The sequence below is a fragment of the Melospiza georgiana genome, chromosome 6 (genome assembly GCF_028018845.1).
Source record: "Melospiza georgiana isolate bMelGeo1 chromosome 6, bMelGeo1.pri, whole genome shotgun sequence".
Classification (NCBI taxonomy): Eukaryota; Metazoa; Chordata; class Aves; order Passeriformes; family Passerellidae; genus Melospiza; species Melospiza georgiana.
The window spans coordinates 48732881-48757760 of NC_080435.1; the positions used below are offsets into that span (position 1 = coordinate 48732881).

The following is a 24880-nucleotide window of genomic DNA, read 5'->3' on the forward strand; positions in this document are numbered from 1 at the left end:
GAACATTTTAGATAAATATGTGCCAGGAATAATTTGGTTGACTCATGCCTGGGGCAAGGGGAGATGGCTTGCTGTTTTGTATGGTTTTGTGTGCGGAGAATCAAATTTTGCAGTGCAACTTGTTGTTTATTTCTTCCTCAGCTTAGTAATTGATTAAAAGAAATATATATTTTTTTATCAGAACAATCCGTGTTGTTTGGGTAAGTACAGCTGCTGTGCAAGGCAATCCTGAGCTTTGGCCTGATCAGGTAGTAAAAGAGTGGATTTAGCTGGTGGATTTGTATTGCAGGAGGGTGGATATGGATTGCAGGAGGAGCACTCTGTAGCACTGAGGGTCTCATTAGACTCTTGCATAGAAGGCTGGCCAGAACCACTGAAATGGGCTGCCACTTTTAATTTTTGCTGTGACCCAGGAGGTTTACAGCTACAGATCTCTCTGTGCTTTACACAGAGGCAGTTTGAAGTCACACCAGTTGCACAGCTGAGACTGAAGGCCTGTGTGATGTACTTAAGGCTGGGGAATAATTAACAAATGCAGGAGAAATGTTCATACTCAGGCTTTACTGAGTGCTGTAACCTTTATCAGAGGGTTATGGGCACCAGCTCACTTTCTCATTTGGGAGAGAGTATAAAGATTATTCCACAATGCCCAGATACACAATAAACTATGCCTTCCCTTTGCATCTTAAAATGTTGCACAGTTATTAAATATCCTTTCCAAAGAGTTACAATATGTTTAATTAGAATAAGTACAGAAAATCTTGATAAATATTCCTGTCCTTTTAAGCTCTGGCCACTTTTAGCCTCAGTGGTTTCCCTGGAAATCAAGATCTGTAGTTTAATCATGTGTGGTTTGAAAAATGCAATGACTCTTCCTGTAGTCAATATATGTGAGGTATTTTGCAGAATTCTTGAGGGTAATTAAGATGAAGTTCTTATTTTATTATGACTGATAAAGACTAGAATGATTTTTGCAAAATCTGGCCTTCAATATAATGTACATTTCAAATTCTGATTCTAGTAACATCTCTACTTAAATTCAAGCCCTCAAATGATAATTACCATATTATTAATATCAACACTGATTTTAACTGAGTATTTTATAGGCTGTAGCTTTCATATTCCCTTCAGACTCTTTGGAGTAATGTTCAACAGGTGTTTCCCTCTCTTTAGGAGGGGCTTAAAAATTGAGGGTGAATTCACTTGTCTACAGTGATTATCTTTCAAAATTACTTTGAGAGGAAAGCTGGAATTAAAATATAATTAATTATTTTAGTTTTGTACATAGAAAGTACATAGTCAAAATTACATTTTCATTGTAATGATTCTATATTTCTTTCATTTTATTCAACAGATCTTGGCCAATCAATTTTTTACACTACTACATGCTTACTTCCTTTTCTCAGTGATGATATTTTGAGTACTTTACCCTATACAATGATTTCAACATTAGCCACCTTTCCTCCATTTCTGCACAAGGATATTATAGAGTATCTCAGCACATCTTTTCTGCCTATGGCTATATGTAAGTAGAACTCATTCTAGTGTTGTTTTGTCTTGGCACATAACAGTATCAGACTGTACAAGTCAAAATTTGGTCTATCGTAGAATTGTAATGGAACATCAACTTCCTTACAAATATAAAATAATTTCCTTCCTTCCATCAACCTCCTTACAAATATTAAATAATGTGACTATTTTCAAAGTGAAATAGCTCTATAATTTTTATTTATTTATTGCACTGTGTTTTGGTGTGAATTCTTCCTTCCTTTAAAGTGTGATGTTTGTTTAAGAAATCACTGTTTTCAGACTCATAGAACTTTCAGTGCCAGCAGTGGGAGTTGTGAATACAGAATCAATGGGCAAACTGCTCCTGAAATAATAGATGCAATAGCAGCATGCATAATTTTTGCATCTGGACTATATCTGGATGTATGAGTATGATTTTTCTCAATGTGATGATGTTGTGGTGAATTTCTGGTTTTCTCCTTCTCTGTCTTCTTGTCACTTTCTAAGTTCTATACTAAATGACTGTGCCTGCAGTGTCTCCTATGCATAGAAGTTAGGACTGAATCTCATGGTCCCTGCCTTTTTTCCTCCCCTTTCTTTTTACTCCCCCTCTACGAAGATGTCACGTGGTTACTTAACATCATATTCCCTGCTCGGTGTGGATCTTGAGGCATGTTCTGAATGCTTGTCCATGTACCTGACAAAAAGCTTGATGGGACTTACCAGTAATGAGAAATGTAACCATTTTCTGCAGAGAGAATAATTAGGGTCAATATTAGGTCACTTTTAACCAACAAGCCTTTTACTGTGTGTGACCAAACGCTGGAACAGCTTTCCAGAGCAGTTGCAGATTCTCCATCCTAGCAGATGCTCAAAACACAATTTGCCCTGGATGTCTGCTCTAGTGCCTTTGAGCAGAGGGATTGGCCAAGATGGTCTCCAGAGGTACCTTTTAACATCAACCATTCTGTGATTTTGTGAGAATGTCTCTTCCTTACCTCTGTATTCCCAATCTTTGTGGGAAAATGTGAACAACTTTTATACAAAGGTCAAGACTAATGTCATTTAAGCATGCAGAAGATGCTGAAAGAAGTATAGTCCAGTGTTTTGAGATTAAAATTGAATACAAATTTATCATGGGTATTTTCTGACCAGTCAATGATCTTGGAAGAGTCCTCTAACTCTCTTGGGCCTCAGTTTTCTCATGTAAAATATTAATTTTTAGTACATCCTAATGAGGTTTTCTCTATTAATTTTAAGACATTTAATGACAGTGTGCAAATCAAAAGTGCTAAGATATATTTCATATGAATGTGCAATAAGTCCTCTGTGTTAAGAACAGAATTTTGCATTAAACAACTCTTTTTCCCACTGCTGTAACCTGTTAAAGAACAGCTGAAGATGGTGACTTATCCTGTCTGTGCTCAGATCTACAGAACTATACCTCAGAATAACTGGTTGAGTCGAATGCTTGGTTTACTTAAATAGATGCTGTTCCCCAACTGCCCCTGATAGAGATTGCATCCTTGCATTTGCATTTGTCATGCTGGCTTTCTTCTCTATGTGTTTTGGTGAGATTTCTGTATGAAACCAGTCTGCTGCTTTTTAAATTTACTAATCTAGTACTGTGTCCTACTTTTTTGCTGATGGCTATATTTAATTGCCCAGTTAGAGCTGCCGAGTATTTGTCAATTTAAATACATAAAAATACACCTTTCTGTAATACTTTGGGGGCAATTATTTGTGTGGACAACATTAAAAAATAAATGAATGGAGTGCAGTGAAGAGGTCTATAGTAATCTTGGGTCATGTGGAGAACAGAAAGGGAGAAATTCTCCATTTTCTCTCTTCTCTCCATCATTTCTATTTGAGTGTTCTTTTAATTAGTCTCCTTGTCTTTCCCTGCTGGGAATTATATGCTCCTTTGCAAGGCAAGTGCAGAACCTTTCCTTCCCTTAGCCTTTAGTTCTGATTCAAACCAAAAGGGAGGATGCAAGAGATTGTCTAAGCAGTTGGAGAGCCAGATGGGAGGGATGAAAACAGCTCGCTGAGCTGGTAGCTACAGTTCTGTGCTTCTATCCCAAATGCTTGGTACTTGGGTCCTGGCAGCCAGGCTTGGGGAAGTGCTGTGAGGGTGGAAAGATACTTGTGACATCTCTGTGTAGGAGCTTGCCTTCAAAGCCATGTTGCCATGTGAAAGTTCTGCAGGGTTTTTCCAAATATATGCCATTTAATAGTAACCACTTCATGGGAGACCAGGAGGAACTCCAGCCACTTCCTGTGTGAGGTAAAAGATACTGAGGTAAAAGACAGTCAGTGCTGCTGTTCATCATTATCTCAGGACAGTTCACATAACTGTGGGACTGATATTTCTGGTCTGCAGCTACAACTTGAGCTCTCAGCAGATCCTACAATCCAAGGCCTAGGTGCACTTGGCTGTACAAGTGATGTTATTTTGACCAGTCTGGGGGTTCTGAAGGAGAGGGCTTGAGAAGGCAACTGATTGATGCAGTTTTAGGGATGAAGTCACACTGATGTAGAAAACCAGGAGCACGTCTATGCTCTGTAGGTCAATGCTTAGGCTTCTTTCTCTTCCACTTTTTTTTTTTTTTTTGATTTTCATGACCTGGCACCTTAGGAATTTTATCTGCATGAGCTGAAATCAGTTACATGCTATTCTCACCTGATTTTCCTATTACAATAGAAAATTTATTTATTTTTTCCTTTCTTTTAAGTGGGATCTTCAAAACGAGAAGGTGTTCCAGCACATGTCAATCTGTCTGCATCATCAATGCTGATGATTGCAATGCAGTACACATCAAACCCAGGTATGTGTAAACATGCAACATGGTATCATTCATTCTGAAACTATCAGTCAGGAAGTATTGTCAAATGCAATCAGAAAAGTTTTCATTATGGGAAAAAACTGTGTCGTTTTCCAGCACAGTATGAAAATTCTTTCTTTTAGTCAAAACTGAGATTTCTGAACATCATTCTGGAAATAATCCTTATGTAGATAAGAGATCTCTTTGTGATGGAGAAATAGGATTTGGTCCAGGATTGGAGACCCTGATCTACTCACGTTTGACATCAGAATAAAGTACTGATATACATAATGTCAATGTTGGAGACAAATACCACTTACCTTGACTACAGAAATTCATTGTAACTGTCTTATACTATGATTCAAATATCACTGAATTCACAACTGGTACTGTTTTTCTAAAGAAGGCAGGTAATTCTGGCTACAGGCTTAATGGAACTATAATGAAGTTAAATGTAGTTAGGAGTATCTAAACAAAAGTGAGGCAGTATTGAAGTGAAGGGAGACGACCCATCTTTGTTGATCAGCATCGAACTCCAATTTATTGATCTCACTCACACACTTTTATAGTGGTGTTAATTAAGCTTATACATATTACAAAATTCGAGCTCATCATAGGTCACAGGTTACACACCAACCCCTCCTTTTGTTTTCAATACCTGTGGTTTGTTATTGAAATCAAGATTTGTGTTCTCACCCTGATATGAAAGTTCTCAAGGCCTCCATGTTATTGAAGACAGGCTTGAGAACTTAGCTGTTTACAGAAACAGGCTGTGAGAATTTGCTCCTCACAGCTGCCTTTTGAGCCATTTCTGAGCAAAATTCTCCAACAAGGCAGTCCCTGTTTAACCATTGGGATCGCATAACCAAGTTGAAACAATATTTAACCCCAGTGAGCTGTTACATTGCATAATCATCAGCTGTCAACTATCTCCTGTCTTGTGTGGATGGGTAGATGGTGTGCGTGGAGGAGCCCCACACTGCATTGTGTGAGGAGTGTCACATCAGCCTAACTTGGTTCACACAGGTAAATAAAAGCAGAACACCATTTCTAAAAGCTGCTTGCAGAAGTCAGGTTTTCTTTCATTAAATGTTCTGTCTTTGTTTTTCTGTGATTTCTGTGTTCAAACTGTGTCAGAGAACAAGTTGCCCTGTGGTTTTTGGGAAGTCAGACATGTAAAGTGGTTCACTTGGCTCTCATGTTTGTTTGATACAGAGTGGCTCCTATAGCCTTTTGTATATGTGGGAATGATCTATTGTTAATGTGACTTCCATTGCTGCCTCAAGGTGAATGACAAGATACCCATTTACACTGTGACACAGGGACAAAGTTCTAGTGAATCAGCAGGTATTTTTCAGCTGGATGTGTTTGAAAAAGATCTCCATTGCTGTGCAAAAAGCTGTACCCTCATGGTAATCATCTTCCTGCATTTTTGTCAGAAAGAAGTTACTAATATTCGGTTTCTTATATTTTGTGATGACTCTTGGGGCATTGATTCTTTAGCAAGCCCTTTAAAATAAAAATATTTGAATGAGGCATAGAGTTCTGGATGGACAAAGCAAAGCCAATCAGCTGATTATGTAGCTTCTGTAGCCTGAGTTTCCATGTCCATGTTAAGTCTATACTGTCTTTTCTCTCTCAGTGTATCACTGCCAATTATTGGAATGTCTCATGAAATATAAGCAAGAAGTATGGAAAGTAAGTTTATGATCATATATACTTTGTGGAAATGACTGTGCTTGGGTAGTAATAAAAACCAGATGGCTTGGAAATTGAACTGACTGTATGCCAAGAAATTGTAAATGATCTTTATATCCAGTCCTCCCTCTGGATTATGGAGAGGAAGGTCACTCTAATTTTTAGTTTACAGAGGCAGTTCCGTGTTTTATAGAAATGAGCTCTGTTTCCTAAGTACTATGTGGTTGTGGCTCCAGTGATGGAAATTTTAATAATGAGCAAGCTTCTCAGTTCATGTGGGACTGGACTTTTATGAGACCTATTTGTGAGTATTGTTGTCTGAGTCTGCTCTGAATCTGGTTGATTTATCTGTATTTCACCTCTTTGCTCCATGACTACCCAGAGAATTCATTTTGCTCTGGTAGTGCTCTGTGGGATGGGTGGTTGCTGTTGCATGCTCTGATCAAACTCAGAAGCATTCAAGTTGGTCATCTAATCTGTCTCTAAGAGCATACAAAGGAAGTTGGGGCATGAAATGTGTTAATTTTGTGTGTTCAGCTGTCTTTGAACAGAAGTGCAATATATTGAATTGCGGTGTGTTACCTTGCAAAAATGAACATTTTGTCCGTGTCTTTCCTTAGGATTTGCTATATGTAATAGCCTATGGACCATCTCAAGTTAAACCTCCAGCAGTACAAATGTTATTTCACTATTGGCCCAATTTAAAACCCCCTGGGGCGATCAGTGAGTACAGAGGACTTCAGTACACAGGTCAGTGCAGCTGGTTTTGTATAGGCCAAAATAAATAAATTATAACAAGTGTTAAAGTCACATTTTTACAGTTCTATGATGTATTTGACACTTTTTGTTTGATAAATTGTACATTCATAACAATATGCAATATCCATTTATCTGCATTTTCAAAACATGTAATGAAAAATAGAAACTCAGCTCATAGCTAGTAAACATGTTGTCTTCATCACAATATTAACTAAACCTGAATAGGAGAAGAAATAACTATCATGTTTGTAACAAATAGCCTGTGAAACTGCTGCCTGGGCCTCCCAACAGATCTGGTTTATGTTCCTTTCAATTATTGCTTTGGTTGCTTTTGTTGTGTCAGCTGCTAACACTGCTGCTGTTGCTATGACTTCTTATCTGCCTGTTACTGTCAAAAAAAGTCATGTGATGTCAGGTGCAGTTAGTACAATGGATAAATTCTCAAGGCTGGTTATAGGATGAAAATGGGGGACAAAGTCAGGAGTGCAGCTGGAGTAGGTTCATGGTACAAAGTCCTCTGTCTGCCAGACTGCCCAGATACTGATGGGATAGTGCTGCTACAGGGGTGACTGTCCAGCAGCAACTCATTGCTTTTCCTGCTTGTCTGTCTCAACCTGTGTCAAACAATCTCTGTCATATGACATAGATTTTGTTCACTTTTTAAATTCCTGGACCAGAATGTGACATTTTAAATGTGACATGAAAATGAAGGGTTGGAAGAAATCCTAGAAGACCCCTAGACCAACTCAAGTGCAGCCTGAATGTTCCCGGTAGAATTTGTCTGATCTGTTCCAAAACCTTCCATTGAAGGGTTGATAAATTTTCTTGACTATTTAGAAAAAAAAAATTCTTCATGTGCTGCTCTGCATCACTTTTTCCACGCAAGCAGGTCTGTAAACTAATTATGGTAGTATTCTTTTTGAGCTGTTACTAGTACTGGATAGACTGGGCTTTTTCCCTTATTTGTAAGTTTTTTGTTAATATACCCCAGAATGTGATGAGTATTATCTGCATTTGCATGGTATTTTGACCTAGGGGCATCCTGTAGAGCATCCAAGTGATGCCGTTTGAGCATCCCTTTGTTGTTTACTTCTTGTCATTACACAGCCAAGGCTCCTTCTGTCACTGGACTATTTTTCCTTTGTCCCAGCTGTGTTTTCATTTTGTCTGGGAAAGTAACTGAATTTACTCAGCTACTCCAGCCATCTTGCTTCTGGAGTGGAAGGATAGTCAATTATTTCAAGATGCTGGTGAGACTGAGTCTGCAACAGGAATGTCTGTGTCTTACTTTTTTCATTTTCTTACTGAATCCATGGCTCATTTAATTATACTGTAAATAAGTCAGGCAGGTATATTCAAGGTTGTTTATTGTAATTACTGAGCTTCATGAGGAATGGCTATTTGTATCATACTCATATTTGTATAGTACTTAGTACAAGAGGCTCTTGTTCTCAATTGAGACTGCTAGACAGAAAGAATATAAATATCTCCTCTCATTTATTAATCAGCCATGTTTTGGTTTTGCAGCCTGGAATCCTATTCACTGCCAGCACATTGAATGCCATAATGCGATTAACAAACCTGCTGTGAAGGTACTGCTCTTCCTTCAGGGGCCAGACCTGGCTCTCTGGGACAGGGGAGGTTGTGCTTTTACCTCAGTCATGAGCTGTGGTGGTGTGCAGGTGACCAAAGCAGGTGCTAAGGGAGCAGCAAAGCCTGTTGGCACCAAGGGGGGCACACCTTTGGGAATATGTTCTTTGCCTGCCTCAAACAAGATGAGGTTTTTTCCTGAAACTACTGTGGGAAATCATGAAATTAAACATGGTGATGGTTGTAGATGTACTTTATAAAATTTTAAGCTGGCTCCTGGCTAAGCCATGTAAATGTTTTCCTGAACACGCACATATATGTGTAAAAATATCAGCACAAATATTACTGTATACAGGAAACTGCTTCAGTTTCTGTAGGTACATGTTCACCTTGGTATCTTGATTGAGCTCATACAATGCACCTACTTTGGTTATGATCCTTTGCTTGGAATGTGTCCTAAAGCAAATAGCAACAAAGCTTTGGTTACCTTTTCTGCAGCCCTCTTTGAGGAAAGTAAATTGTATCTTTACTGTTTGCAGGCATAGTAAAAATGGAAAAACTTTGACCAGGCTCACAGAGCAATTTGATAGCAGAGGCAAGAACAGCAGCCCAAGTCCAGAACATACTGCAGTTAGGTGTACTGATTAATTAATTTGTATCTAGTTAAATATGTAGGTACAACCAATTTTCCTGGCATTGATTTGTATACTAATATAATTTCTTTAGTCAAAGAGTTCTGCTGTGAGCCTTTCCCACAGGCTGTGCTAGGACATGGTGATGGCACTTACCTCGAAAGTCCTGCAAGGGGCCACCTTCCTGCCCACTCCAGTCATTCTCAATGATTCCTCTCTCACAGAAAAAATGTTGAAAGGTGCTTCATGTTGTGGTGGTCACTAGATTCAGGCTAATAACACAATAGAATAAAATATTAAAAAAGTACAGTTTCAAGCTTTGCAGATTAAGTACCTGCATATTTTTGAGTGATCTGTTAGCCTAATTTTGACAGAACCAGTTTTGATCAGTCATCACTCAGAAAAATGCAGCCTGTTGTGTCCTAAGTAGATGATTTAGTTAACAAAGATGAGAAACTGACATTTAAAGAGATATTTGTCTTTATTTATAAAATCTTGCACTCCAGTGGAGTAAGAGTGATCAGAGTGGTTAAGATGTAGGGTATGTACACTACCATTCAGTGTTTCCTTTGTAGTACAAAACACTTGAACAAATGTGTATGGAACTGGCTCTTAACTGTAACTGTTTTCTGTAATTGACTTATGTGGAGGGATAAAAGCTAATGCAAGACAAAGTCTGGACCTATGTTGCCAAGGGAACTGTGAGTCTTTGTTCTGTCACTGCAGTTGTGCTCCATACTTGAAAACTGTGACGACTGAAAATTAGATTTTGCTGGAAGAGCCATTTTTGAGATAGAAAAATCTAGACCTTTCCATTACCTTGTCCTAAACAATGTATCCTCTAAGTGCTGTCTTTTTAGGGGCAAAATAGTAGCAGTGTATAGTGAATATGTGATGTGAGTATATAACAAAACGTACTTATCTTTCAGAAAGTGATAATATTGGTACTGCAATATGTCCTATTTTTTACAGGCTCTCAGATCCCTATCTTTGTTAGAAATAGTTTGAGAGTACACCACATGCTGAGTATTTTCTTTCATTACTAAATGCTCTTAACACATATCAAAGCTGTGTTACATTTTATGTCGTAGCATTAACATATTGTACTTTTTCAGCAAGCTTCAATGAACAGAGCTGTTAATCCTTTTCCTTCTCCGTGTTTCAGATGTGCATTGACCCATCCCTGTCTGTGGCTTTGGGTGATAAGCCACCTCCCCTATATCTTTGTGAAGAATGCAGCCAAAGAATTGCAGGGTAGGTTAACCAAGAGCTGGAAAATTATAAATATTGTCAGACTTCATAACTCTGGAGTTTTGCCTTTTTGGAGTATGATTTGCATATAATTTGTATAGGTAAACCTGTTGAAATGTATGGAACACACTGCCACTCAATATGAATAAGGATTACAGATATTTACATGATCAGCATTTGCACCTACCTTTAAACAGAGCATTTAATTTTGTATCTCTGAAAAAATAGATACTGTGGGATGCATTGACTATGATAGGGAAACCTCATTAATGCTCATGAAACATCATTATGCTTATAAAACATTTTTTATCCTCAGCCATTAGTTGTCATTTAAAACCAAACATTCCAGTGAAAGCTCTTTTACAGAGCTTTCACTAATGTTTTGTAACATATATTTCAGATTAGTCTCTAAGATATACCATGGAGCAGCAGAGATCAAAGAATTTGATCCAGGATTGGCCAGTACTTGGTATAAATGTACCCTGAAATAAAATAACCTCACTTTGTTTTCATTTTTGGTTGTCTTTTTTACCTTTCAATTGCTAATTTGATTCTCATTAATATACAAAGTTTACTGATATTTACAGTCAGTGCCTGTCCTTACTTCAAATGGACAAGGTTACAGGTAGTTCAGAACCTAAAGGAGTGTTTTTCTCCTCAGTTTCAGACAACTGTAAATCATACTGGCTGTGGGAAAAACAATTACATCTCACCTTAGGTTTTTAAGTCATCATTGAGTTAAAGCAGGAAAAAGTAATTGACTAAAGCAGGAAAAAGTAATTGAATTTGGTAGAAGCATGGCTTCTAAGGACACACAAAGAAAACAATACTGGTACTTTGGTTTATTTTCTACATTCATCTGCTATTCTTCACTACCATTTCTTAGCTGTCAGACTTTCAGAGGACACTCTCTTTTAATTTGATAAATTTAGATCTCAAAAGTAATTTTGAAAACCTTGAACATGGTGACCAACATCATCAAAGTGGTAATTTATGGTAAGACAGCACAACCAAGAGATGTTATGGAAAGCAGTCTGCAATTTATAAAATTGCATTTGAAAAAAAGCAGCTTCAGAATAATGGCATTCCTACCACATTGATTTATCTAAATTTCCTCTGTACAAAAATAAATCCATGTATATATATATATGTATAAAAAGAAAGCTAATTATATATACATTTTACAGGGATCACAGTGAATGGTTGATTGATGTTCTTCTGCCACAAGGTAAGAGATATTTTAAGGGTAGGTACAAACTGATCCTAATTGTAAAGAACTATGCTGATATTTCTCCATACTGCATTACTTGAACTGCTGCATTCTGTTCAAAAGTGTTGCCTTTTTTTTTTAATTTAAAGTAGTTTGTATTTAATACTGCTTAATGTCCTTAAAGTACTATGAAAAATTGGCTAATCCTCTATCTGAAATACTATGCAACTCTCTATGTGTGAGGAAACAGAAACAATTGAACAGATTTTCAAATCTTGACACATTCACAATTGGAGCCAAGTTTTTGAAAAGTACTTGTGTCCCACAGTGCTGTCCAAAAAATGGGGCAAAAATCTTCCAGTAACCTGGGTCTGATTTGAAAGCCTTAAAAGCTGCTGAAAATCTGTAACACGAGAGTGCAAAGGATATCAGGAAAGGACATAAAATACTTTTTGGTGATCCAGTCATTGATCCAATCATTGTTCTTTGGTCAGTGAGAAAACCTGATATTTTGTTATCTACTAGAATGCAGACAAAGCATGTTGACAGACTGGTCAGCATATTATCTGAAATAACCCTTCCAGGGATAGAATGAAGACACTGCCTCTCTTTGCTTTGCAAACTGAAAATTCTTAAGCAGTTGAGATTTTCTTGCTGTCTGCTTTTAGTTGAAATGTTACCCATAAAGAATGTTTTATTTACTTAAGGGAAGCACATCTTCTTAATCAGCCCCTTAAACTTACTGAATCATATGTTGCTAGGGCAACAGATCAAATAGCTACTGCTTACAGGTTGAATCTGCAAACATTTCACTCTGAAATTATGGGCCAGACATAGTGGCTGCTTTGGCATTGTTCATCCATATTCACTGTTTTTTTATGCCAAGAGCTTTCACAAGCAGTGTAGGCCCACCTGAGCCATGTCTCCTACATCATGCCACAGTTGTGTGTGCAAGGTGTGCTTTTACAAGTCTGCCTGAGGGGCAGGAGCATAAGCAGAAGGTGGAGGGGTTGCAGAGCACACCACACGTAATGCACCAAGGCTGTTGTATTTCAAAGTAGAAATAGCCATAGGCTTAAGTGTACAGTGTCCTCACTTATGCAGGCTTAGGGGTTTCAGTGGTACCTGGAAACACAAGTTTAGCCCAGAGACTTCCTTGCAGGATGTCTTCCATTTTCCCCTGGCTGCCGTAGTAAACCACAAAGATCGTCACTTTGTGTTCATGTTTTGTATGCCTTCCCCTTACAGCTGAAATTTCTGCTATATGTCAGAAGAAGGTAAGATTCAGCCATTTGTGTGATGGGGCATGATTTGATGTTGTGTGTAATGTCATTCCATCACTGTATAGTGCATTCTTCTTTGTACCATTCCAAAATCTCACAATTTATCCATGAATGCATTTATTGGTGGATAGAAAAATTCAGCAGCAGGTTTCTTTTTGTTGAAACTGACAATGTTGATTTGAGTTGTAGGTTTTAGTTTAAGTGGCAATTAGTAAAGCAATCCAATTATGCAGTTGAGCTCTGTTTGTGTTCTATAATTCTGCTTTATGAAGAGGATAGAACAAGAGATGAATTTTAAATTTAAGAGTTTATATATCTTCTCATGTCCTTGAAGTCTTGGATTGATCCTAAATTGGGCAAAAATCAAACTGTAAAGTGTGTATTTTTAAAAATATGTGGACTGAAAATCTTTAGTGCTTGGCTCTGAAAAGGTTGCTGACAAAAAGAATCTGCTTGCGGTACATATTGGCAAATGTGTTTTGATAAGGCTTTTATAGCAAAGGATACAGTGTACAACATATTCCAGTTCTCATGTGGCAAAGAAAACTTCTCTGTTGGGCTGGATTACTAGGTGGCAGAAATTTCAGGTGCTTATTTCAAAGGCTTGTACGGTTTCCTGTGATAAGGCAGATCCTTACATAGCATAAACTGTGGCATGGTGGCACCATTTTTTTGCACTCCTAAGGATCTACCTGTTGCTACCTGTAACTTAAAAAGACCTTCTGAAGCATAAACAGGTGTTAAAAGAACTACTGTAAAATTTAGAGGTTGCTCCGAGTCAGGAGGTTGAGGTTGATCATTTAAATGTCACTTTGGTGTTTCAGAAGAGGAGCAACTGTGACATTTAAGTCCAGGCTCAGCATTTAGTCCTGAGCTTGTCTTTCTGGAAGGTCAGTGATGTTTGGCATCAGGAGGGTGCACACAGTTGTGCTTAGACAGAGTGATTTTGGAAATTGCCAGCACTTGAGCCAGCTCCCTGGTGCTGGCTCTCATCCCTGTTTTCGGTTCCTTTTCCCGATAACCTGTGGCCTGACAAGCCCTTTGTTATTTCCCAGAACTGCAGCTCCCACGTCAGAAGAGCGGTTGTCACGTGCTTCTCGGCGGGCTGCTGCGGCCGCCACGGCAACCGGCCCGTGCGCTACTGCAAGAGGTGCCACTCCAACCACCACAGCGAGCTGGGGGCGGCCGCCGAGACCCACCTGTACCAGACCTCGCCGCCCCCCATCAACACCCGCGAGTGCGGCGCCGAGGAGCTCGTGTGCACCGTGGAGGCTGTCATCAGGTAACGTGTGTGAGCAGGACCAGGCCTGGGTGTCCATATTGCAGCTTGTGTGCACCGTGGAGGCTGTCATCAGGTAATGTGTGTGAGCAGGACCAGGCCTGCGTGTCCATATTGCAGAGGAGCTCGTGTGCACCGTGGAGGCTGTCATCAGGTAATGTGTGTGAGCAGGACCAGGCCTGGGTGTCCATATTGCAGCTTGTGTGCACCGTGGAGGCTGTCATCAGGTAATGTATGTGAGCAGGACCAGGCCTTGGTGTCCATATTGCAGAGGAGCTCGTGTGCACTGTGGAGGTTCTCATCAGGTACTGTGAGCCATGGGTATTTGAGGCAGGATCAGGCCTTGGTGTCCATATTGCAGGGGAGCTTGTGTGCACTGTGGAGGCTGTCATCAGGTAATGTGAGCTTGTGGGTACATGAGACAGGATCAGGCCTTGGTGTCCATATTGCCTGCAGATCTTGTGCACAGGTGGATTTTAGTTTCACTGGGATAATTGGGGAGCAGACATGTTGAATATGAGCCAGCAGTGTGCCTTGGTGGCCAAGAAGGCCAATGGCATCCTGGCCTGTGTCAGGAATTGTGTGGCCAGCAGGAGCAGGGAGGTCATTCTTCCCCTGAGGCCACACCTTGAGTGCTGTGTCCAGTTCTGGGCCCCTCAGTTTGGGAAGGACATTGAGATGCTCGAGCGCGTCCAGAGGGAGGCAACAAGGCTGGTGTGGGGCTTGGAGCACAAGTCCTACAAGAAATGTTTGAAGGAGTTGGGGTTGTTTAGCCTGGAGAAGAGGAGGCTTAGAGATGAACTTATTGCTCTCTACGACTTCCTGAAGGGAGGTTGTAGGCAGGTGAGAGTTGGTCTCTTCCACCAGGCAGCAACTGACAGAACAGGAGGACACAGTCTCAAGCTACATCAGGGAAGATATAGGTTGGATATTAGGAAAAAATTTTTCACTAAAAGAATAATAAAGTACTGGAATGCTCTTCCCAGGGAGGTGGTAGAATCACCATTTCTGGATGTGTTTAGAAAAAGACCAGACATGGCACTTGATGCTATAGACTAGTTGAGGTGTTAGGCATAGGTTGGACTCGATGATCTTAGAGGACTCTTCCAACCTCGTTATTCTGTGATTCTGTGAGTGTTGTCCTGATGAGGAAGGCAGCCTGGAATCCTAGAATTTGATGTTACTTTGTTTCAGGAAAGTGATGACATGATATGGTTTAACATCTAGTTACTCTTGGTTAGATACCTGTGTCCACTGCAGGAAAGGTGCATTCACTGACCACAGGTTTGTTTTACAGCTTGCTGAAAGAAGCAGAGTTTCATGCAGAGCAGAGGGAGCATGAACTCAACCGAAGGAGGCAGATGGGCCTCTCCTCTTCCCATCACTCCCTGGACAACACAGACTTTGATAATAAAGATGATGACAAGCATGACCAACGCCTCCTGAGCCAGTTTGGAATATGGTTCTTGGTAAGAAATTCTTGCTTTCTTCTCTGTTCGTGGTTGCCTCCCCTTTACTTTCTGAAGTCTGTTTTGCCTCTATTTTTTCCCACACTTCTTGGCTTTAATTGGAGACATACTCTGAATTGTAAGCAAGAATTTTTCCTGTGAAGCTGTCAGACTTGGAGATTTCATAACTAGTTTGGGTGGAGCTGCTGACTGTCTCTGAGTCTGCTAGAAAGTATATAACAGAATTATTCACTCTGTTTTTTAATTGAGTTCTGTTTTCTTCTGTTCACAAGTGCCCCCTGGTGAGCGGCCTTTTTTGATTTTTAAAAGGCAGTCCCCTAGAAATTCATTTTTCTCCTTCCAGTTTTCAACATCACTTTCTGGAAACAGAGCTTTCTCTCTTACCTCTGAATAGGTAAGAGAGAAGGAGGATTCTTAGTGGGATGTTGTTCCTTCCTGCAGTCCGCTTGATCAAGTTGTGTCAGTCAGTCTACTCCATTCACCTGATGTGAATGACAGAATGAAGCCCTGTGTTCTACCCCTACAGCAGCTACCAGAGATTATTCCAAAACAGCAGGATAGCTCCTGGCTAGGTCATGAGCAGGCCAGGCTGCAGCCTCACAGATCCTCAGAAACTGCATTCTGCAGTTCTCCTTAAGGAGAATTCTTTTCCTCAGGCTCTTTCCAAGGCACCTTTCCTCTCAGGCTCTCTCTTCAGTCACCCAGTGACAGGTGAGCAAATAGCAGGACCCTCATCCATTGTCTAAACAGAGGTAGGATCTCTGGATGGCAGGGTGGTAGATGTGGAGTTCCATAGTGCCAAAAGAGCTGCTCTGCAGTTTCAAGGAACTACATGAATAAACTTTATATTCTGCTGATATCTTTAACGTTGTTTTAGAAGTAAAGACATCTCTTTTTTTTTTTTTTATTGTGCCATGTACATTTATTCTGTATTAAATAATGTTTTATAAAGACTAAAGGTCTATATTTCCAGAAGTAGAATTAAGTGCAAACAGAGCAGGTCATGTTTCACTGTACATGCCTCATCCCTGACATTCAAAGTGTATCTTTGTGTGGTAGGGAGGAAGAACTCACTGTCTCCATTCTATTCCTCTAAAATCTCTTGGTCTCTGTAGTGGGTATTGACAGAGATGACCTCACAGGTTGTGAGAAATCTTAGGTTGCTGTTTTCCTCCATAAAATGACTATCTTTCATGGAGAAACTGGATAAGGGGTCAAGAGTTCCTTTTAAAAAGGCTGCCAGCTAATACTGCCTTTGAGTTAATGCTCAGCTGAGCCAAGCTCAAGGAAGAAAACACCTGAGCTTCAACCTGCAATAAAGTAGAAGACTTTACTTTGAATTGACAAGAAGGTTGATAGCTGCCTCAGCTCAAGAAAAATCATGGAGGAAAAACCAATGGGTTCTGGTTTCTCTGGGAAGGAGATCTGTCAGTTTTTTCTCCAGATATGACACAAACATTGCTCTGTTGTTCACGTGCTGCCAGGCAGTGGTCACCAGTTTCAGGTTGCCAAGTGCTGAGGGTGCAGGTTTCACTAGGAAATGACAATGAGCTGTTTGGTGGCTAAAGGAGCTTCTCAATTCTCCTGTCGTCCATTCTTTGCATTCAGTGCAGCAACCTGATTTGAAACTTTGTCTCCTGTACCCAGAGGGTGCCAAGAGCTCAAACATCAGGTAATTAATGGCTTAGCAGTGTGCTGGCCTGTGACCTGGGGTAGAAACTTGGTCTCAGATTTGTTACAGCTTTGCAGTCCAGGTATCATTTTAGATAGTTCAGAGAAGGGGTGACAAATGTTAATCATTATGTGGGATTTTCTGAGGACTTAGAACTCATATTCATGCCCCAAATGAAGACAAAAATTCAAGATTGGAATCTTTTGCAAAGTAAAGATCACTTATTACATTAGGTAGGCATTTTCTTTCAGAATTTTTGAAGTTCTTGATTTGACTTGTCTTTTTATCTGGTACATCTTATATGTGTGTGTGTATGTATTGCATATATTTTACTAGATTTACAATACCTTCTGAAATTAAAAGTAATTTTGAAGTTCAAACCAAAAGGTTTGTCAAAGCACTCTATACTGATTTTTTTCAGTGTTGAAAGTAAACAAAAAACTCAGTGCCTGTTTTTTTTCCCCATTTTATTGTTATTTTCTGGTTAGGAAATGTTTTGTCAATTGTCCTGTACCTACCTCTACTTAAAACCGATTATTTCATTTGTCTCATATGTAATCTGCATCCTCATAACTCTGACAACATGCAAAATCTAGTAAATCAAAAATTTCCCCCTTTAATTCTAGAAATGAAAGTTGGTTTGTGTTTCTCTCTTCCAGGTGAGCCTTTGCACTCCCAGTGAGAATACACCCACAGAGAGTTTGGCAAGGCTGGTCAGCATGGTGTTCCAGTGGTTTCACTCTACAGCTTACATGATGGATGATGAAGTTGGTAGCCTGGTTGAGAAGCTGAAGCCCCAGTTTGTTACCAAGTGGCTGAAGACTGTTTGTGATGTCCGGTTTGATGTCATGGTTATGTGCCTCCTGCCCAAGCCAATGGAGTTTGCCAGGGTAGGAATGATTTATCTGAAGGCTCCCTTATTTGCTGCAGAGATTAAGGTCTTGAGTAAAATCACCTTTTCTTTCCCAGCTCTGACAAGACAATGAAATCTCAGTAGTAGAGGGAGCACTGGAAATTGGGAATTTTTCTATCACAGACATGTTTTATGAAAAGTCCTCTCCTTAGGATTTTTTCTTCTGAGAAGCTTGTTCCTGAGAGGCCTCAGGAACAAAATCTAAAAAATTATTATCTGCTGCTGTGGAATGCAACAGGTGGATCTCTGACTGGTCTCATGTGATTGTTTCTAATTAATGGCCAGTCACAGTCCAGCTGTCCAGACTGTCTCAATCAGTCACAAGCCTTTGTTATTATTCCTTTTCTATTCTTAGCTAGCCTTCTGATGAAATCCTTTCTTATAATCTTTTAGTTTTAATATAATATTTATAATAAAATAATAAATCAAGCCTTCTGAAACATGAACATTCTTGTCTCTTCCCTCATCCTAAGTTCCCCGTGAACACCACCACATTTTTCCTTTTCACAGCATTTCTAGTTTTACTTTGTTAGAAAGTAGGCATTTTTTACAATTTTTACAAGGCAGTTTGGGAGAATATTATAGATATTGAAAGATACTGTATGTTTTTGATAGTGGCACATTTCCATTATGCTGCTGAAGTACCCAAACACGTATTTGCTAAAAGGTATCATTTGCCTACTCCCAGATATAAGCCTATCCTTTAGTATGTTTCTTTGTTCTTTGCATACTTCATCTCTGCAGCTGTGAATTAAGGTTTTTGAAATCACACAGTTGTTACTGAAGGGAACTCTGGGAACACTGATGCTAACTTCAGAGACCTAATTTGAGTGACTCAATTAAGATCCCAGTCTGACATGGTTTGCCTTGGTGCTGATGGAGAGAGAGAGGTTTACCTGGAAGGTTATCCAGGGTGCCTAAGTGCAACCATTGGTGCAGCCTCTTCTAAAAAGAGTCATTCTTTCTGTCCATTAGTTATGAAGCAGAACTCACCACTTAATCATGCTTTTGTAAGACTTTTTTTTTTTGAGACTCTCATGCAAAATGTCCAGAGGACATGTTGGGCTTGTTTCATAAAATTAAGTGGCTAGACTTGGAAGAGCCATAAAGACTTCATGTGATGTATTACATCATCAGACATGAACTGTACATTGTGGGTTTTTCCTGATGTAATGTATGGGCTTTGCTGTACATGTGCAGACCAGCATGGACATGTTTTACTCAGTAACCATTGCTGCTGGGATGCTAGTAGGTCAGCTGGGGCACACTGAGAGGTGGATGGATGCTTCAAATGTTAGAAACTGAACAAAAGAGACCATGGCTTTGAGATCAAGGGGTGAAAGAAGGACTGAAGCTCATGCTGTAATCTCTTGCAGTTTTTTTCCTTGGATCCAGCCCTTCTTTTCAGTTTTTTTACCCCCTACAGCAATACTTAAGACTGGACCAAAAACTTGCCAGATTTGCAAGACTTCACTAGAACATGAAGACAAATAGCCATGAAATTAGCTGTGATGAATGAAGGAAAAATAGTTTGCTGGCTGAGATTACCAGTAATTGCTGCCAAAACAGCAGGCATCTCTAGAGCCATTAGTCAGGAACAGCAGATGTGAGCTGAGGTCAGTTAGAATAATTAATCTCTGTATGCCAATTACTTATATACTAGAAGCATATTTTTTTGCTTCTATCACTGGGAACCTTTGTTCAAAAAACCCTGAACTAACACCCATGAAAGAACACCTTGTACAGACCAAGATTTTCAGAATAAAGATCCAGTACTGTAACAAGTTTCCCAGAGCAAAAAATTGATGTTGCAAGTTTGACCAAATACATCTGTGCCTTTTTGAGAATTATAAATAATAATACACTGAATCATGCCCTGGAAGTGAGCAAATTTCATTTAAGTCTTGGACAAGGCTTTTGTGGACTGTCAGTGAAATTAAAGAGGAAAAAACAATGCAGCTCCATGGCTGAATTCAAAATTCTGCCTTGAAGTTATTAACGATCACCTCCAAAAATTTTCTGGCTGCAACACACTGAGCAAATTTGTGATAATGAGCAAGTTACAGGGACTAGAAATGTTGTTCTTTGTGGTATTCACATTCTCTGAAAAAAATTTCTTCACCCAGGGTTTTTCTCCTGGGAAGCTGAAAGGCAGCGAGGGGCCTCAGAGAAAAAGAAAACAATTCTTATCGCATGTGCTTCTCCTGTGTTGTGCTCATGTGGAATGTGTTTGGAGATTGTTTACCCAAGGTGATTGTTTGATTGGACTCCAGTGTGAGTTGTTTTGACTCATTGGCTAATTAGGGCCAAGCTGTGCCAGGACTCTGGAAAAAGTCATGAGTTTTCATTATTATCTTTTTAACATGCAGTAAGTATCTTTTCTGTATTCTATAGTATAGTATAGTATTCTTTAATAAAATACAGTATAATAAAGTAATAAATTAGCCTTCTGATAAGATGGAGTCAGATGCATCATTCTCTCCCCTCATTGGTGGACCTGCATTTACAATAGTTCATCAGTATGATTTTTTGAAATACCCACAGGTTGGTGGATACTGGGACAAATCATGTAGTGCTGTAACCCAGTTAAAAGAAGGGCTGAACCGAATCCTTTGCTTGATTCCATACAATGTGATAAACCAGTCGGTGTGGGAGTGTATCATGCCAGAGTGGCTGGAAGCTATAAGGACAGAAGTGCCTGATAACCAACTGAAAGAGTTTCGGGAAGTGCTGAGGTATGTAGGCATATGTTGGAATCATTCTGGTTTTGCATATGTTTGTTGAGGGTTTTAGCATTGTAAGATGGTGGCAACTAATTAAAACGCCTGTGTGTGCAATAGGCAGCAGTGAGTGAATGCTTTGGATTTGTTTTTTATCTTATGTTTAAAGGATTTAAGTTTGGGAAAGTTTTCTTTTATTGCCCCCCATATCTTTGAGTCGAGAGCCAACTACATGGATTCTTCTTTGATGTGAGCAATGCATATTTTTACAAATTTTTAGAAAGCTGGTCCTTCCTGAAGCATGTTGGAAGGACCATCTTTCTCCTCCTTTCCAGTTGATGAGAAATGGTGGGGATTAGTAGAGCTGTATTTGTTTAGCTCATATCTTCCCCTTTGAGCAAAGGAAACACCAGAATAAGATCGGTGGTGGAATCATAATTTTATGTCTGGTTTATGACTTTGATGGTAAAACTTCACATTGCCTTTAAACTGATGACAGGGCTCTGAAACTGACTGTAAGTTAATGTTTGTAGGTATTGCTGTAAACTTTTTTTAGTGCAAACATGGAATAATGGACTAGTGAGATGAGAAGTTTTCCAAATTTTGCATTGGATGTTGGAAAAGATATTGCTATCAAATGAAATTGGACATATGTGGTATGAATTCTTAAGGTGCATCACCAAATTGAGAGATGGCCTTGTATAGTCAGGACAGGTGGTATCAGCAGCCTAGCTCAGCTCCCGTGGAGGGTGAGGCTGCAAGTAAGATTAGCTTCCTACCAGTTTTCTCTTCTATCTCACACAGTGTATGCCATGCTAACTCAGTGATGCTACATTTTTGTTCTATTTTTCAGCAAAATGTTTGACACTGAGCTCTGTCCTCTCCCTTTCTCCTTGGAGGAGATGTTTGGGTTTATTAGCTGTCGATTCACAGGGTATCCATCTTCTGTGCAAGAGCAGGCTTTGCTCTGGCTGCATGTAAGTGTCCTTGCTTGACAAGTCATGCTGAAACAGCTTATAATTTTGAAAAAGAATCTGCTTTTCTGAAGTTGATGCACCCTTTCTGCCCTTTGCTTAGCTCCACAATATAAGGATGGTTAGTAGACAGACCCTGAGTGTTGCCAACCCATCATGAGCAATAACCTAGCTGACAAGGTGGGAAGCAGTCAAAGGTTGCACTCAGTAATCTTGGGGGTCTTTTGTGACCTAAATGATTTTGTGATTCTTTAAAAATGGAAGCCTGGAAATTTCTTTAGCCTTTTTTAAAGAAAAACTTTGTTGTCAGTTGAGTCTTTAGAGCCATTCAGCTGGCTGACTTTTTTACAGCATTACTTTTTAGTCTCCACAGAAATTGGTCTGTAGATTCTAAAATTAATTCCAGACTCCAGAAACAGCTGTAGTTGTTTCTGCATTTGAAGAGCTGGATTAGACTAGCTCTGTACCCACCAAGTTTTCTGCTGCTCTCGCCTTTTTTGTGCTATATTTGCCCACAAAACTGGCATTCACCCAATGTTACAGGGAGCTACAGGGATAATCATGTCAGATGAGGGCAATGAATTCAAAAAGGGTACAAAATTTTCCACAGCACCTCAAAATAATACCTGTACTTTTCATTATTGTTTCTTTCCTGCTGAGGGTTATTTTAATTAAACCTCTACAAAGACCAATTTACCTGACTGTAATTTTAAGTTTTTAGGTCTACAGAGTTTTCAAGTAAAGCATGATTTTTTTTAGATTTTTCTTGAATTAATAACACTTAATGACAAGTGCAAATGAGTTTATATTTATCTGAGTAACAGAGGAATAATAGATTGGGAATGTTCTCCAAGTGATGTGCAATTAACAATTCTGTCACTATGTTGACAGCTATAGGCTACCATTCTGAACAAATTCTTAGAATAAAATAAACAATTCAGTTTTAAGGAATAATTTAAAAATAGTTATTAGTTCAAGTATTGGTAATATTTCTGCTTTACAAAAATATTTTTGTGGAATTACTGCACATCCCTGTGTGTTTGTGCATGAAACTGCTCTCAAGGTGCACCAAGTGGATGCCAACAAATATTTTGAAAGTGCCTGTTTTATTTTGCCCTGATTATAACAGAAATCTAAGCTTGCACCTCACCTCATTGAATACCAAAATTAAATGCAGAGAACTTGCTGAGCTGAGGATCATGTTACAAAAATGCATATAAAGTAGCTGGTGTTTGTGATCCAACTTGAAACTCGTGCTTTCTTATTTATTGTCTTTCCTTAGGTGTTGTCTGAACTGGACATTGTGGTTCCTCTTCAGTTACTAATCAGCATGTTTTCTGATGGAGTTAATTCTGTAAAAGAATTAGCAAATCAAAGAAAATCAAGAGTCAGTGAACTGGCAGGAAATCTTGCAGCTCGGAGGGTAACTGTTATTTATCCTGGTTATTTTTTTTGCTTATAACAATCTTCCTGATAGAGTCCACGTGAAGAATTAAAAAACATCTTTCAATATGGCAGCATTTGATTGAAAACAGAATACATTTTGAAAATCAAAGAAAATTGGCATGACTTAAGTTAATATTGCTCTGTCATATAAAAGAGTAATGGTAACACAGGTAGGAACTCAGGATATTTTTCAAGCTGTTTGATTCTTTGCATCAGGAACAAACTGTTATGGACAACTGGTCATCCAGAATGACCTTCTGTATTCTGGTATGAATTTGGTGGGCCCAGGTATGTTTTGAAAGAGTGAGAGAGAAAAATTTATTTCTCATTCCCTGCATTTTTTGTACCAAACACAAGAGATGCAGAATGTGATCTAAAGTTGTCTGTCAAAGGCTTATGGTCTGGAAGAGAATATGTACAAATACATAGGTACTACACATACTTGGTCTGATGTGACTTAACTTCTCAGTAGTTTGGATGAAGTGCTTCAAGGACACCAGGAACAAGGTTGCTTGAAAGATCTGATTCCTTACATTTAAGGAACTAGAGCATCTAGGCAGTTGATGACTCCTTATGTGTAGTCTGCCAGTCTTCTGATACAGCTCTGCAGAGAGCACTGCCACAGCTAGCCCATGATCACTTCTAAACTAAGCAGAAAAAATGATTAAACTTTCTGTCTGGTCTTTCAGACCATAGCTGGTGTGAAATTTGACCTGGTGTGTCATCAAGGTGTGTATCTCCCTGCAATGCCTAGAAGTTCTCAGGGTGTTTTAGCTGTGGTGTGGGCATAAATCAGTGCAGACATACACAACTTACTGCCATTGTGTCTAGCTCATTTCCAGCTAGCTGTATCCTTGGTACAGTCTAAGTTAACAAAGTTCTCTTGGGGTGGGCTCCTGTGTTAGCCTCCTGCTAAAGTCAGTGTCCATGGATTATGGAGCAGATCATTGTACCCTGATGGCTGTTTTACTGCCTGCACCAATTTTCAGTTTGGCTTTGGATGTTGAAATTCTCCTTAGAGGAATAACATAATGGATGTCAGCCACTTAGCTTGAGAGAATGTATCATCTGGGCAGAATGTATCATCTGGGCAGAATATGGGCAGATAAGAATCCTGTACTTCCACTGTATCTTATTGCTCAGTGGTGTTAATAAGGGACACCTGTATATTTTGCAAAAAAAGCTACACAAGGGAGTGGCAGGGCTGTCAGAGTTCTTGCTATTTTTGGCATTTCTTATAGAATGAGATTGCTTAAGTGTCTAACAGTCATTTGGACATGTTGATTTTTTTATGTTTTCAGGTGAGCGTTGCTTCTGACCCTGGGCGCAGAGTTCAGCACAACATGCTGAGTCCTTTCCCAAGCCCCTTCCAGAGCCCATTTCGGAGCCCAATACGTAGTCCTTTTCAGAGCCCTTTCAAGAATTTTGGACATCCTAGTGGAAAAACAATTGATTTTGAGTGTGAAGATGAGGAAATGAATCTTAATTGCTTCATTCTGATGTTTGATCTAATCCTGAAGCAGGTACTTGCAGAAGAAAAACATCCACGTGGAAGGAGCGCTGAAGTTCTGTAGTCACTTTTGGCTCTCCTTTATTCATTCTCCTTAGGGCCTGGCATTGATTCTTTTGATCCTGTATTGATTCTCTTTC

General features: G+C 39.4%; 1 protein-coding gene across 10 annotated transcripts in view; it reads left to right on the top strand.

The window, feature by feature from the left end:
- UNC79 (unc-79 homolog, NALCN channel complex subunit) overlaps positions 1-24880 on the top strand; it is a 108797-nt gene that overhangs the window by 13331 nt on the left and 70586 nt on the right. For 9 of the 10 annotated variants that reach the window (XM_058027421.1, XM_058027429.1, XM_058027422.1 and 6 more), the window contains 15 exons: positions 1355-1525; positions 4245-4337; positions 5977-6032; positions 6653-6782; positions 8319-8383; positions 10179-10267; positions 11452-11492; positions 12723-12751; positions 13813-14039; positions 15334-15505; positions 17837-18067; positions 20635-20825; positions 21664-21787; positions 23067-23207; positions 24532-24753. In XM_058027421.1, coding sequence (XP_057883404.1) covers positions 1355-1525; positions 4245-4337; positions 5977-6032; positions 6653-6782; positions 8319-8383; positions 10179-10267; positions 11452-11492; positions 12723-12751; positions 13813-14039; positions 15334-15505; positions 17837-18067; positions 20635-20825; positions 21664-21787; positions 23067-23207; positions 24532-24753 — 1982 coding nt within the window. Of the gene's footprint in view, positions 1-1354; positions 1526-4244; positions 4338-5976; positions 6033-6197; positions 6337-6652; positions 6783-8318; positions 8384-10178; positions 10268-11451; positions 11493-12722; positions 12752-13812; positions 14040-15333; positions 15506-17836; positions 18068-20634; positions 20826-21663; positions 21788-23066; positions 23208-24531; positions 24754-24880 lie in introns of those variants that run through there. The other variant, XM_058027428.1, reaches the window with a different exon arrangement.